The sequence below is a fragment of the Dasypus novemcinctus genome, chromosome X (genome assembly GCF_030445035.2).
Source record: "Dasypus novemcinctus isolate mDasNov1 chromosome X, mDasNov1.1.hap2, whole genome shotgun sequence".
Lineage (NCBI taxonomy): Eukaryota > Metazoa > Chordata > Mammalia > Cingulata > Dasypodidae > Dasypus > Dasypus novemcinctus.
Genome location: NC_080704.1, coordinates 115,612,752 through 115,628,972, shown reverse-complemented (window position 1 = coordinate 115,628,972; position 16,221 = coordinate 115,612,752). Strand labels below are relative to the sequence as shown.

Below are 16,221 nucleotides of genomic sequence, written 5' to 3'. Positions count from 1 at the left end.
GAGTTCTCAGCATTTTCTCCCTTGCCTGAAGAGAATGGAATAAACCTTAAACTTTCCCAGACCCTTCCCCAATCCTCTCTGATAACTGCAGCAGAATAGGTGAATTTGCACAGTAGAGAAAAGGGACTGATGATTCCATACCTCTAAACCTTAACTAGGAACAGTCAGTGAGTTCAGTAGCCCAATCTAAATTTCATCCAAAGTGTCCTTTCACTCTTCCATCTGCAGGCCAAAATGGAGTTTCACCTAAGTGCTTGACTGGCATCCAGCCAAGGTCATCCTTAAGATGCCAATAGGGAAGCATGCACATATCTCAAGAAAGCAAGATTCAAGAGTTCCAACATGATTACAGGAAGGTTCTTAATTAATGAAGTAGCCTCCTGAGGAAGGTAAGTTAAGGATTCCTTCATTATCAAATAGATATCCTCAGTGAACCAAAATCAAAACTAAAAGGCACTTCCTTTAGGTCACTTACATCCTTTACCAGGCAGATATTTTAAATGAGGTCAAGAAACAGACTTACCACCACACCCTTCTTCCTGCTCACATGTTTAAGGACTCACTTGGACCACAACAAAGATGGAAACTCTAAATGACAAACCTGTCTCAACGTTCAAACCTGTCCCTGGAAAATAACTCTCTGGCTTGGAGCCAGGAAATACTGGCTGTTTCCTCTAATGAGGAGCTTTGCCAACTTGTCAGCCCTGACACTTGAGATTTCAGAGAGCATTTCAGAACCTGCAGCAGCTTTGTAACTGAGTGTTCCTAAAGCTCAGCATCAACGTTAAACCAACAGCAACAAGTGACACTGCAGAGGCTTCTGAAGCAGTTTATAGGACAAGTTTAACTTACCTCTTCCCAAGTGTCTACAGATAAGGGCTTGAGCTAGCATCATCTGTCCACAGCGTAGCATACATCCCCAGCCAGCATCTGATGAAGGGCCTGTTCCCCCTGTTGGCAAAGGGATGGAAATTAATATGTGTTTCTTAAATTTCTCTTTCCCTGAACAACAGCATATTTGGACACAGTATAAGATACGCAAATATACACACTCTGAAAAGAGAGGCAAGAGGTACACCTAGAGATGAAATAGGGGTCAGGTATAGGGTTGGAAAGTACAAAGATAAGCTAACCAAGATGCTAAAGATAATGTTAACCAAGAGGGCTGCTATAGCTAAAGAGAAAATAAATAATGAAACAAAACACCTGCCCCTTAGGTTTTCTGCTTGGAGACTACTTACATACAATTTTACTAGATAACTGCCATGTATAACTATCAACACTTAGTCTATTCCATTTCATCATCTACCTGACCAAACTTTGCCTTGCTCAGCCTATTTCTATGTCCCTGAACTTCTAAGGGAAACCAGTCTAACCTTAGTTAGGAAATAAATGCTACCAAAGGTAATCAAAATGGTCAAAGGGATTTGGAAGGCTCTTGACTGTTTAACATATACATTATGAAGATCTGAACATCAAGAATGGCAATGTAAAATAGAGAAAATAGCACTAGATTAGGCACCAGAAGACCAGTCTCTAGCTACCTAATCCAAGTTTCAAATATAGACTGGGGATAATAGCACATACCCTGCCTACTACAAGAGGGTATGTTAAGAATTAAATGAGAGAATATCTGTGAAAGTGTTCTACAACACATATAGGAAGATGTAAATATTTGGTGTTATGACCATGGTCATAAATAAAAATAATATTAATAAATCAGAGATGTACTGCATCTTTAGAAGGTGTAGAAATAGTTAATAAATGAAATAAGACAGAGGGTTCTGTTTTAAGAACACTTGATGTAGTATGCACATGGTCAAAGTGAATTCAATATCCTTTTTCACGGTACCAACGAAATCAGATAATTTGGATGGCAGAGGAAACATTTTGCTTTAATTGATTTCCTTTCCCAAAATGAAAGTGCAAAAGTATGCTGGAAGCATGATCTTAGGAGAGTACATGTGAAGGGGGGCCATCAACCTTGTAAGACCAGTGAACCAAGGTGGTTACCTCTTTCCTGTGTTTCTGGGAACTAGAGTTGCAAGAGTAAAATGAGGAAGATTAAGACAAGAGCTCCTTAGCTCTTGCTACTGGTGTGATTATAGACCAGATTAATATGTTAAAAATTCAATGATTCGGTGGGGCCTAAACACAGAAGAGATAACCTACGCCAAAACATTGTCAGAGTTTAATTGCAAATGTGTTCCAGGATTGCAAAGAGCTCTTCTCCCAGAGAAAGTTAACAGTTTAGAAACACTGGTAATAAACTTTGTGCTTGGATACTTTCTATCGAGAGAAAATTATACATGTGGACTTCATTATTGGAACTTATTAGAAAGGTTGATTTCACTCCAATTAATAAGTCCAGTCCTACATTAAAATGGGCCAAACAAGGACCCAAAAGGGGAAAAACAAGGACAATGGACGTCCTTCCCCAAAAATAGAGACCGTCTACAACTGCAAGCAAGACAATTCCATCCACCTGCCCCATGGGATCTAAGCCCCGTCGCAATCAGAAACAGAGTGGGCATCACCATTCCAAAATCCTCAAGACTGGTGAATGGAAAATTTACTATAATATATTTGTTATTATTCTATTATAGACTTTTTATTATTCTAGCAATAGAAGAACTTGTATCATTGATATAAAGGCAGTGGCCAGTAGAAGTTCTGAGGGGAGAGAGAGGGAAGAATAGGTGTAAGATGGGGACATTTTTTTGGACATTGGAATCGTCGTACATGACACTGCAGTAATGGATACAGGCCATTATCCATTTTTTTCAAAACCTATAAAAATGTGCAGGGCAGTGTAAACTATAATGTAAACTATAGTTCATGGTTCAATATGTGTTCATCAGTTTTAACAACTGTACCACACTAAAGATATTAAGGTGGGAAAGTGTGGGAGGGGGTGGAGGTGGGGTATAGGGAAATTCCCTATATTTTTGATATAACATTTACGTAATCTAAAGCTTCTCAAAAAGAAAAAATATTTAAAAAGATAAAAAGAAGAATAAAAACATAAAAACAAACAAAAAATGGGTCAAACAGTTTTCCTCTTTTTTTTAAAGATTTATTTTATTTATTTCTCTCCCCTTCCCCCTATTGTCTGCTCTCTGTGTCCATTTGCTATGTTTTTCTGTGTCCTCTTGCATTGTCAGGTGGCACTGAGAAACTTCGCCTCTTTTTTTGTTGCATCTTCTTGCTGCATCAGGTCTTTCTGTGTGCAGTGCCACTCCTGGGCAGGCTGCGCTTTTTTCACATGGGGCGGCTTTCCTTGCAGGATGCACACCTTGTGCATGGGGCACCCCTGCATGGCATAGCACTCTTTGTGTGCAGCAGTACTGCGCATGGACCAGCTTACCACACAGGTCAGGAGGCCCTGGCGATTGAACCCTGGACCCTCCATATGGTAGATGGATGCCCTATCAGTTGAGCCACATCCACTTCCTCAAGTTTCCTCTTAGAAGACTAATTTCCATTTGAGTTTGGTAACCTTTTCCTACAGGGCCATGATACTATGAAGAGTCTACCCTACTTGCAAATATTTTACACATTTTCTATAGAGGGAGTTTATTAACTTAGCTTTTTAATTTTTGTAGTTCCTTTACTTTTATTACATTATATACAGCTGATGATGAAAACAACACATAATTTGGACCAAAGATATGTTAATACATAAAGAAAGAAAAAAATTGATGCATTTTGTAATGTGGGTTCCAGGAACGTCTCACTTTTTCCCTAAAAATATGATGTAGTAAGCATAATCTTCTCTGTTTTTTCTTGCATCCAGGAAAAATACATACTTACCTACATCTGAATTATCTCACAAAAGAAAGATTGTATGTTTATTTTTTGAACCTGGATTTTGGGATAATAAGTGAATCATAAGGGACAAAAAAAATGATATGTTAGGTATTAGGGTAATAGAGCAGCTTGGACCTGAATGAAAAGGTTAAAGTCTTTGCTTCTATACTTCTCAATATGTGAGATAACCAGTAGCAGTTTTATATGTTCTCTCTTAGATGGATTCCCTTTGAGTAATCACTTAGCTTATTGAACTGTAATATTTCTGGATATCAATTGGTACTCTAACAGCTTAAAATTAGTCTCAAGGAAATCTATCATAATTCATGTCCCAGTTATAAGGTCTTTTCATTTCATAGAGAAAAAAAAATCAAGAGAATTAATCTCTTCCTTTTAAAGCACAATAGTCTTTAATTCCACAAAGTAGTATAGTATATATAATAGAAATTACCCAAATTAAAACTTTATTTGTATTGTGGAACAAGAGGGCAGCATAAGATGCTCTAGAGTGCTATTCCTCCACAGAATCTTTGAACGACTTGCAAAAACTAGCAGAGCTATCTTCTTCAAAACTCCAGAAAACAGTTAAAGGGTTGCAGTCATTGGATGAGTGCTGAATGAAAAATAATGCAGCTTTAAAAGTAGTAAAAGCCATTCATGGCACACATGCTGATCCTTCCCCCATCCCCTCCACAGTGTGGAGCCAGCCTGCACTCCCATTGTGAGTCCCTGGTCCTTTTCAGAGAAATCCTATGTGCATACTGGGATATCTGCATGTTGGTACCAGTCTAGCAGGTGGCAGCCTGAAAGACTGAACAAGGAACCTCATCTTGGACTCAGTCTGTCAGAACTTGCCCTGCAGGCAGAAACATGTGTGGACACCTAAAACAGTGAAAGAAACAATAATTCAAAGTCTTCCGGGATAAAGGATTACCTGATTTAAATTATACAAAAGAGCACTCTGGAGGGGGAGAAAGTTAATTTTCATAAGGAGTAGATAGGGCTTTCCAATTCCTGTAAATGGGGGAGAATTTCTAAGGCCACAAACAAATACAAACCAAGGACAAGACACAGGCTCAGAAAAGATGGAGAGAGCCCTGCACTTCACATTTGCCTAGGCCTGATCTTCTTGAAAGGAGGACTGAACTCTGAAGGAGAGCATCAGCCAACAGAGAGCCAACAGAGAGCCAGTTTGCAAAGACTGTGAATGGAGTTTTTTGTGTTGGTTTGTTTGTATTTGTTAAGTCCTGGTACTCATGGAAATATCTATCATATCACTAGCTAGATACAAAATTAAGAAACGGACAGTTCAAACACTAATTCCCTAAATGAACACAATAAAATATTAAAATATACAGTTTGCAACAAAAGAGTACAAGACAAACAAAGAGAAAATGATGGCACATCCAAAGGAATAAGACAAAAACTCAGAAACCACCATCAGAGATCAGACTTCTGACATACCAGACAAAGACTTTAAAAAATGATCCTCAATATATTCAAGGAGATAAAGAAAAATATAGAGAAAGAACTACAGGACATCAGGAAAACAATGAACAAATAACATGAGAATTGCAATATAGAGAAAGAAATTTTATAAAGGAACCAAACGAAAACACTGGAGTTGAAGACCACATAACTAAATGAAAAATTCCCTAGAGGGTTTCAACAGTAGATTGGTCTTTGTCCACAAGACTCTCCTGTTACTTTTACCGGATCTGTAGTTGGTGCTGGGGTTTAATGTATACCCAGGGGACCTGAATCTCTGGACTGACCATGTGATAGCCAGGCCCTGAGCCTCAACAGATTTGCAACTCCTACACTCTGGTTTATTGGACTTACCCCACTCAGCTAACATGGAGGTGAAGAAGGTCAACCACCACACCAGGGAGCCAAGAGTGCCTACAACTGAAAGCAGGAGAATTGCATCCAGCATCCTTGTGGAATCTAAGTCCCCTTTGGTGTAGATGTGGCATGGACACAACCATCCTAAGGTCCACAGGATGGAGGAATAGAGTATGGATTAGAGTGGACTTACTGATATTCTATTCATGAACTATTGTGATTAGTAATCAAAGAAAATGTGGCATTGGTGTGGAGAAAGTGGCCATGGTGGCTGCTGAGGGTAGGGAGTGGGAGGAAGAGATGTGATATAGGGGCATTTTCGGGGGTTGGAGTTGGCCTGGGTGGTGCTGCAGGGACAGTTACTGGACATTGTATGTCCTCCCATGGCCCACTGAGTGGACTGTGGAAGAGTGTGGGCTGTGGTGTCGACCATTGACCATGAGGTGCAGCGGTGCTCAGAGATGTATTCACCAAGTGCAGTGAATGTTTCATGATGATGGAGGAGGTTGTTGTTATGAGGGGAGAGAGTGGGGTGAGAGGGGTGGAGGGTATATGAGGACCTCATATTTTTTTAATGTAACATTAAAAAATTAAAAAAATTTAAAAATAAAACAGTAGATTGGAGCTGGCTGAAGAAAGACTCAGTGAACTTCAAGACAAGACAATGGAAATAATTCAGAGGAGCAGAAAGAGAAAAGAAATTTTAAAAAGTGAACAGAGCCTACAAAACCTGTGGGACACCATCCAGCATACCAATATATGCATTATGGGAGTACCAGATGGAGAAGAAAAAAGAGAAAGGGGCAGAAGGAGTATTCAAAGAAATAATGGCAGAAAACTTCCAAAACCTAATTAAAGACATGAAAAAGTACGTTCAAAGAAGCCCAACGAACAGCAAATAATATAAACAGGGGAACCATGCCCAAAACATAGTAGTTAAACTGTTTAATGCCAAGGATAAGAAGAGAGTTCTGAAAACTGCAAGAGAAAAGCTACATGTTAGTACAAGGGAGCCCCAAAAAGATTAGGTGAAGATTTCTCATCAGAAACCATGGAAGCAAGAAGGCAATGGGGCAAAATATTTTAAATGTTAAAGGAAAACAATGGCCAACCAAGAATTTTATATCCGGAAAGACTGTCTGTCAAAACTGAGGAGGAGATTAAGACATTACAAGATAAGCAATTATAATAATTATAAATATTTACACACTTAATAGCAGAGCCACAAAATATATGAAGCAAATGTGGACAAATTTGGAGGGAGAAATAGATGGTTCTACATTAGACTTCAATGCATCACGTTAAACAATGGATAGGACATCTAGACAGAAGATCAATAAGAAAATAGAACTTGAATGATACTACAAACCAACAGATCTAACACATATAGAACATTTCACCAAATAGCAGCAGATTACACATTCTTCTTTAGTGTACATTTTCTAGCATAGACCATATGTTAGGTCATAAAACAAGTCTTCATAAATACAAAAGTATTGAAATCACGATGTATCTTCTCTGACCACAATGGAAAGATGCTAGAAATCAATACCAGAGAAAGAACTGGAAAATTCACACGTGCATGGAAATTAAACAACACACTCAAACAATCAACGAGTCAAAGTAGAAAATACAAACGAAATTAGAAAATATCTTGAAGCAAATGAAAGCAAAAACATAACATACAAAAAAATTTGGGATGTAACAAAAGCAGGGCTGAGAGGGAAATTTATACCTCTAAATGCTTACATTAAAAAAGAAGAAATTCTGGGGGAAGCCAAAATGGCAGCAGAGTAAGGAGTGCCTGGAGGCAGTTCGTGATACAGGGCAGGTGGTGGTCACCCAGAGCTACCTAAAGCACCTGTTTGGAGGACTCAGGAGATCAGAGGAGTATCCTGCAACATCCTTGAGAGTGCGGAAGGAGGAGATTGCCTATCTGCAAAAAGGATTTGTGAATAGAGCCCTCCATACCATGGAGGTTGGCTCCTGTGGTACACAAGCTGCCTTGGGGGCTATTCCATGGATGGAGTTGGAAGGTCCATTTTCTTCAAAAAAATAGGGGAGGAAGACACAGTGTGGCACCAGCTTCAGCAACTGATTAGTGGATTCAGCGGGCTGAAGTAGAATCCTAGGAACAACTAAACTTTGAGCCTGTTCAGGTCAGAGGGAAGCCAGTGGCTGCCATTTTGACTCTGCCCCAGGCACAAGGGGAAGCGGCCCTGACTGAAAATCATAGTGCTTGTAAGGACCGGCTTCTTTCCACCCAGGTTGGATTGCAGGTCTAGCCTAAACCCCAGTCCCACCTCCACCAGCGGAGAAGGTGGGGGGACCTGTACCACCTCTCCGGGAAGCTGCAAGCCATGATGCAGAGTCTGGTGCTCATCCTACTCTAGGGGCGCAAGCCACTCTAGGAGCTATTCCGTGGCTGGAGTTAGAAACTCCATTTCTCATAAACAGTGGAGGAAGAGACAGTTGTCCTCTGACCTTAGCTACTGATTAGTGGACTTGGATGACTAAAGTATAATCCTAGAAACAGCTAGGGTCTGAGCCTGTCCAAGTGGGAAAGTCAGGTAGCTGCCACTTTGACTCCACCCAGGCATGAGGGGAAGCCTGGCTGACTGAAATCCAGTGAAATTAGGGACTGGCTTCTTTCCACCAAGATCTGACTGCAGCCCTAGTCTAGGATCCAGTCCCACCTTCAGCAGAGAAGTAGATGGTGGGACCTGCACCAGCCTCTCCAGGCAACTGCAGGTGCTCTTCACTAGCAAAAGCTGAATAGTTGGACACCTGGGGCTGCATCCCTACACCCCAAGAGAATAGGAGAGGAGTTGGGTATCCTTGACCTCTCCAGGCAATGGCAGGAGTTTTCAGCCCACACAAACAGGTTTGCTGAGTGCCTTTGAGCCCATCTCCACCTCTGTCCCCCCATGGGATAGAAGGGGGCTGGTGTTCCCTCAACTTCTCAGGGCAACTTCAGAAAGTTTTGGACTGCACAAGCCTGACTATTGGGCACCTGTGGCTCCACCTCCATCCCCAATAGGACAAGAGATGGACTGTGTTTGCCCAGCCTCTCTGGGTAACTGCAGGTGCTTTTGACCCACAAAGCCTAGACTGGTGGGTACTTGTGGACCCACCCTCACCCCCCAATAGAAAAGAAGGGCACTGTTATTTCCACAGATTTTTGGGCAATGGCAGACCTTCGGCCTGCATGGACTGGACTATTGGATGCCTATGAATCCACCCCCACCCCCAATAGGAAAGAAGGAGTCTGGTGTCTCCACAGCCTCTCTGGACAATGTGGGTACTTTTGGCCAACAGGGACTGAACTGTTGGGTGCCTGTGGATCTAATCCCATGCCTTGAGAGGACAGAAGGGGACTAGTGTTTCCTCAGCCTCTCCAGGCAACAATAGGTATTCTTGACTGAAAGGGACTGAACTGTTGAGTGCCCACAGAACCATCCCCACCACCCAATAGGATAGGAGGGGGTTGGTGCCTCCTCAGCCTCTTTGGGCAACGGTGGGTACTTTTGGCCTACAGGACTGAACTGTTGAGCAATGGTGGTCCATTCCCACCTACTAAATGGCAGAAGTGACAGTACTCCCTCAGTATCTCAGGGCAACTGCAGGCATATTTGGCCCACAGAGATTAGATTGTTGGGCACTCCAGAGAGTCCACTCCCACCCCCAGCACAGAGAGGGTCTGGTGCTACGTCAGTTTACCTGAGCAACTGTGGTCATTTTGGACCCACACAGCACAGATTGCTGACCACCATTATAGCTCCATTCCTGCCTAAGGTAGGGAAGGAAGGGGTGTGAAGCTTCATCGGTGTTTCCAGGCGACTACAGACAGTATTGTCATTCTCAACTTGGATTCTTATACACAGTTACAGCTCTGTCCCTATTGCTGACAGAGGAGAAAGGTGGGAGAAGTTTCATCAATTCCTGGGGCAGCGTGGACAGTTCCAGCCTCCATAGTTTACAGTATCAACTACATCCTTGGCTCCCACTACACAACAAGCAAGGGAGAAAAGAAAAGAAATCCCTAAACTAAAGGGAGAAACTGCACCCAGACTAAGTACATCTAGCAAGCCAGATGCAGAAACTCCAACAAAAAATTACAATCCATACCAAGAAACAGGAAGAGATGGCCCATAAGCATGCAGATGCCATAAAGGAGTTGAGACAACGAATCTTAGATGTTCAAACAAATCTCCTTAATAAATTCAATGAGATGGCTAAAGAGATTAAGGATATTAAGAAGACATTGGAGCAGAAGCCTCTGAGCACTGGCATCTACACAGTGCCCACCGTTAGGCATTCCATGCAAACAGCTGAAACGGAGCAGAAAACTTCTAAGAACACTAAAAACAATGGAATTGAGGAACTGACATTTACTTCTCCAGTTCTAGAAGGATTCTACTGCACAAACCTTTTTGGGGATAAGAACAGAATCTGAAGGTCTCTGCCAAGGACTCTGGAGAAAGGAAAGACAGAAGGCACCTGATGAACCCTTTAAGTTCTCTGACATCCCCACCATCTCTACCACTTATGGGCCACTCTCTCTGGGGGAATCCAGCTGTCATGGCATGAATACACTCAAGCAGCCCTATGAGGTGACCCATGTAGCAAAGAACTGAGGCCTCTTCCCCAGAGGCAGTAAGGAACTGTAATTTTCTGCCCACAGCCCTGACAATGAGTGATCTGGAAATGAGTTTCTCCAACCTCAGCCAAGCCTTTAGCTGGAGGCATGCATAACCGAGGTATTTTTTTTTTAAGATTTATTACTCTCCCCTCCCCCCCCCCGTTTGTCTGTTCTCTGTCTATTTGCTGCGTCTTCTTCTTTGTCCACTTCTGTTGTTGTCAGCGGCACGGGAATTTGTTTCTTTTTGTTGCGTCATCTTGTTGTGTCAGCTTTCCGTGTGTGCAGCACCATACCTGGGCAGGCTGCACTTTCTTTCATGCTGGGCGGGTCTCCTTATGGGATGCACTTCTTGCGTGTGGGGCTCCCCTACATGGGGGACACCCCTGCGTGGCACAGCACTCCTTGCGCACATCAGCACTGCGCATGGGCCAGCTCCACATGGGTCAAGGAGGCCCGGGGTTTGAACTGTGGACTTCCCATGTGATAGATGGACACCCTAACCACTGGGCCAAGTCCGCCGCCTATAACCGAGGTATTGACTGCAGCTCCATGAGAGACCCTGAGCCCCAGTCAGCTAAGCCAGGACCCTTCTAGATTCCTGGCCTACAGAAACTCTTTGAGATAATAAGTATTTATTGTTTTAAGCTGCTAACTTGGGGATAATTTTATAAATATATGTATTTTTTATTTTATTGAGGTGTATCATACATACATGAACATACATAGACAGTAGGTGTTTAATGGGAGTTGTGTACTTGCAAAATAGATATGAATAACACCACCAACACCTTGCATTGTTGTGAATCATTTGTCACAAATTATGCTAAAGCACTGTCACAATATTACTGCTGAGTATGGTCCATGTCTTATATTTGGTGTTTTTCCCACAACCCACCCTATTATTTCTTACAGCGTATTTTTGTTACAGAGGTTATGAACTTGTGGGACAGCCATGCGCATGTGAACAGTTCCCATGCTAGTACCCCTTCACCAACACACCACAACGTGGTGGAATATGTGTTACAGATTATGAGATAATATCATCGGACTCTTATCACAAACCACAGTCCATAGTTTACATTTGGCACAATTTCCATATACCCCCTCCCACCCCATTTTCAGCACAGTACACCTTTAGGACCTACAGCCAGGTCTTTGGCATTGATACAGGAATGTTAAAGTATTGCTGTTGTCCGCAGTCCATGGGTTGCACCAGTTGTGTTTTTCCCATGTTTCTCCATATTCCCACTGACCTGCAGTATTGATGTACATTTGTTCTAGCTCACAGAAGGACACTCTTCCATCTTTACCATCAACCACAATTCTCATTTGCCTCTGGGTTCACTGTGTTATTAAGTTCCTAGATTATTGTCTAGCTTTCTTTCAATTGACATTTGCATCCTAGAATACCCTTTTCAGCCACAATCCATTTGTTTTCCAGTTGCTACTCACTATAATGTGTTGCTATAGGTTCTGTCCATTTCTACACTTTTGCAGTCAAGTTAACTGGAACTTTTATGTACATTGAGCATCAGTGGTCCTTCTCAGCTCTCCTCTTATCTCCTAATAACCTATACTCTAGGTTTTAAATCCATGCATTTATTCTTGCTATTTAGTTCAAATTAATGAGACCATACAATATTTGTCCTTTTGTGTCTGGCTTGCTTCATTCAGCATAATGACTTCAGGATTCATCCATGTTATCTTATATGTCCCAATTTCATTTCTTCTTACTGCAGCATAGTATTCCATCATATTTATCTATAATGGCACATTTTGCTTATGTATATATTGGTGACAGATAATTGGGTTGTTACCATCTCTTGGCAATTGTGAATAATGCCACTACAAATATATATTTTAAAAAAAGAAGACATTGGATGAACACAAAGAAGAACTGAAAGCATACACAGAAAAATAGCAGACCTTATGGGAATGAAAGTAGCAATAAATGAAATTAAATATACACTGGAGGTATATAACAGCAGATTTGAAGAAGCAGTATAAAGGATCAGTGAGATCAAAGACATGGGCTCCAAAAGGGAACATACAAAAGAACAGATGAAGAAAAGAATGGAAAAAATTGAACAGGGTCTCAGGAATCAAATAACAGCAAGAGATGTGCAAACATACATGTCAAGGGTATCCCAGAAGAAGAGAAGGGAAAAGGGACAGAAGGTATATTTGAAGAAATAATGGTGGAAAATTTCCCAACCATATTGAAGGACATAGATATCCATATTCAAGAAACACAATGTACTACCTTCCAAATAAAACCAAATAGACCAACTCTGAGACACATACTAATCAGAATGTCAAATGTCAAAGACAAAGAGAGAATTCTGAAAGTAGCAAGAGAAAAGCAATGCATAACATATAAGGGATACCCAATAATATTAAGTGCCGATTTCTCATCAGAAACCATGGAGGCAAGAAGCAGTGGTATGACATATTTAAGATACTGCAGGAGAAAAACTTCTAGCCAAGAATTTTATACCCAGCAAGATTATCTTTTTAAAATGAAGGTGAGATTAGAATATTCACAGATAAACAGAAACTGAGAGAGTTTACAACAAAAAGAACAGCTTTGAAGGAAATACTAAAGGGAGTGTTACAGCCTGAAAAGAAAAGACAGGAGAGAGAGGCCTAGAAGAGAGTCTAGAAATGACAACTGTATCAGTAAGAGTAACTACAAGTGTCAAAAATAAAATGACAGATAAAAGGCAAAGAACAAAGTGGATGAAACAAGAACTGCCTTTACAGTAATAACATTGAATATTAATGGATTAAACTCCCCAATCAATAGACACAGACTGGCAGAATGGATAAGAAAATATAAGCCATCTATACGTTGTCTGCAAGAGAGTCACCTTAGACCCAAGGATACCAATAAATTGAAAGTGAAAGGGTGGAAAAAGATATTCCGCACATGCAGTAACCAAAAAAAAAAAAACCAAACTGGGGTAGCTATACTTATATCAGATGATATAGACTTTAAAAGCAAAACTGTTATTAGAGAAAAGGAAGGGCATTACATGTTAATAAAAGCAATGCTTCACCAGGGAGAAATCACTTTCTCTGATCATAATGGAATAAAGTTGGAAATCAACAAGCAGCAAAAAAAGGGAAAATCCACGTATATGTGGAGATTAAACAACATAATCCGAGATACTTAGTGGGTCAGAGAAGAAATTTAAGAGAAATAAAAATATCTCGAGACAAATGACAATGAGAATACAACATATCAGAACCTATGGGATGCTGCAAAGGTAGTGCTGAGAGGAATATTTATGGCCCTCAATGCTTACATTAATAAAGAAGAAAGAGTTAAAATCAATGACCTCACTACAGAGCTGGAGGAACTACAAAAAGAACAGCAAACTAATCCCAAAGCAAGTAGAAGGAATGAAATAACAAAGATCAGAGCAGAAATAAATGAAATTGAGAACAAAAAACAATAGAAACAACTAACAAAACCAAAAGTTGGTTCTTCGAGAAGATCAACAAAATCAAAACACCCTTAGCTACACTGACTAAGAAAAAAAGAGAGAAGATGCAAATAAATGAAACAAAAAATGAAAAGGGGAACATTACTACTGACCCCAAAGAAATAAGAGATCATAAGAGGATACGATGAACAATTTTATGGTACAAAACTAGATAATGCATATGAAATGGAAAAATTCCTTGGAGTGTACAAACAACCTACACTGATGCTAGAAGAAATAGAAGACTTCAATAAACCAATCACAAGTAAAGAGATTGAAACAGTCATCAAACAGCTCCCCAAAATGAAAAGTCCAGGACCAGATGGTTTCACAGGTGAGTTCTACCAAGAATTCAAAGAATATTTAATACCAATCTTACTTAAGCTCTTCCAAAAAACTGAACAAGAAGGAACAAGATAGTTCAATGATGGGCCCTTGATACTGATGACTATGCTTATGAGCCTGTGTGCTTGAAATTTCAACTAGGCCTAGAGCTGCAGGGTGCCTAAGAGTTACCTCCTGAAAGCCTCCATTTTGCTCAATATGGCCACTCTCTAAGCCAAACTCAGAATGTAAATGAATTACCTTCCCCCCAGCATGGGACATGACTTCCAGGGATAAGCTTCAATGTTGCCAAGGGATTACTACCATCAACAGCTGGTGAGGCAATTAGAAAAAGACATTGAATAAAAAGGGGAAATGGTAAAGACAAATGAGTTTATATGCCAAAGAGACTTCAAAATGAGTCACGAGGTCATCAGAGGGGTCGCGCTTACACACATCTCAGCAGGACCCCAGTGAGACCCAAGGTAGACACAACCAGGTACTGGTGCTCCTGAGGGCTACGGAGACACACAGTTTCTATGGTAATGACGGATGGCTCTGGAGTTCAGTGCCTTGCCAGTGGGCCCTACTTTGCAATTTGTGCTCCTGAATGTGACGGAGTTGGACTCAAATGTGACCTCTCTACACATGTCTCTTCTGTCACTTTTACTGAACATGTGGTTGGCTGTGGGGTTTGTGTACGCTCAGAAGATTTGAATCTCTGGACTGTCTATGTGCCAGCTGGCCCCTGAGCCTCAAAAGAGTTGCAACACCTACTCTCCAGTTCATTGGATTTACCCAGGTCACCTAACAGGGAGGTCATCTATCACACCAGGGAACTGAGAGTGTCCACATCGGCAAGAAGGAGAAACCCATCCATCAGCCATGTGGGATCTAAGTCCCCTCTCGATTTAGAGGTGGAGTGGACATCACCATCACAGGTTCCACAGGATGGAGGAATGTTAATATGGATTGGACTATTCTTGCTGGTATTCTACTACAGAACTGTTGTGACTCTAGCCTTGGAAGTAATTGTATCATTGATGTGGAGATGGTGGCCATGGTAGTTGCTGAGTGCAGGGAGAGGGAGGAAGAGGTATGATATGGGACATTTTCGAGACTTGGAGTTGTCATGAATTATATTGCACGGACAGGTGCAGGACATTTTATATCCTGCCATAACCCACTGGATGGACTGGGGGAAAGTGTGAACTACAATGTAAACTATGGTCCATATGGTGTGACAGTGCTCCAGGGTATATTCACCAAATGCAATGAAGGTGCCTTACTGATGAAAGGGGACGTTGATGGGGGAGGTGTGGGGGTGGGGTGGGGAGTGGGGTATATGGGACCTTCATGTTTTTTAAGGTAATGTTTGTTTGTTTTTTAATTTTTTTGTCTTTATTTGATTTTTTAATGTTAAGGTAATGTTTTGTGTGATATATTTATCTTTTTAAAAAATATAATAAAATAAATAAATAACAATAAAAGAAGGAATGATACCAAACTCATTTTATGAAGCCAATTTTACCCTAATACCAAAAGCCAGATAACAATATTACAAAAAAAGAAAATTACAGACCCATTTCTCTAATGAATACAGATGCAAAAATCCTCAATAAAATACTTGCTAATTCAATCCAACAACACATTAAAAGAATTATCCATCATGATCAAGTGGGTTTTATACCAGGCATGCAAGGTTGGTTCAACGAAGAAAATCAATCAGCATAATACACCACATTAATAAATCCAAGAAGAAAAATCACATGACCTATCAATTAACAGAGAAAAGGCATCTGACAAAATGCAGCATCCTTTCTTGATAAAAATACTATGCAAAAAATAATAGGAACTGAAAGAAACTTTCTCAACATGATAAAGGCCATATATGAAAAACCCACAGCTAACACTGTTCTCAGTGGTGAAAGACTGAAAGCTTTCCTGTTGAGATCAGCGACAAGACAAGGATGCCCACTGTCACCACTGTTGTTCAGTATAGTGCTAGAGGTTCTAGCTGGAGCAATGAGGCAAGAAAAGCAAATAAAAGGCACCTAAATTGGAAAGGAAGAATTAAAACTGTCCTTATTTGCAGATGATATGAGTATATCT

At 40.8% G+C, this 16,221-nt stretch overlaps 1 protein-coding gene across 1 annotated transcript in view; it reads right to left on the bottom strand.

Moving 5' to 3' along the window:
- ATG4A (autophagy related 4A cysteine peptidase) overlaps window positions 1-16,221 on the bottom strand; it is an 80,442-nt gene that overhangs the window by 15,275 nt on the left and 48,946 nt on the right. Inside the window, exon 4 of the mRNA XM_004466341.5 lies at window positions 853-951. Coding sequence (XP_004466398.1) covers window positions 853-951 — 99 coding nt within the window. The remainder of the gene's footprint in view (window positions 1-852; window positions 952-16,221) is intronic.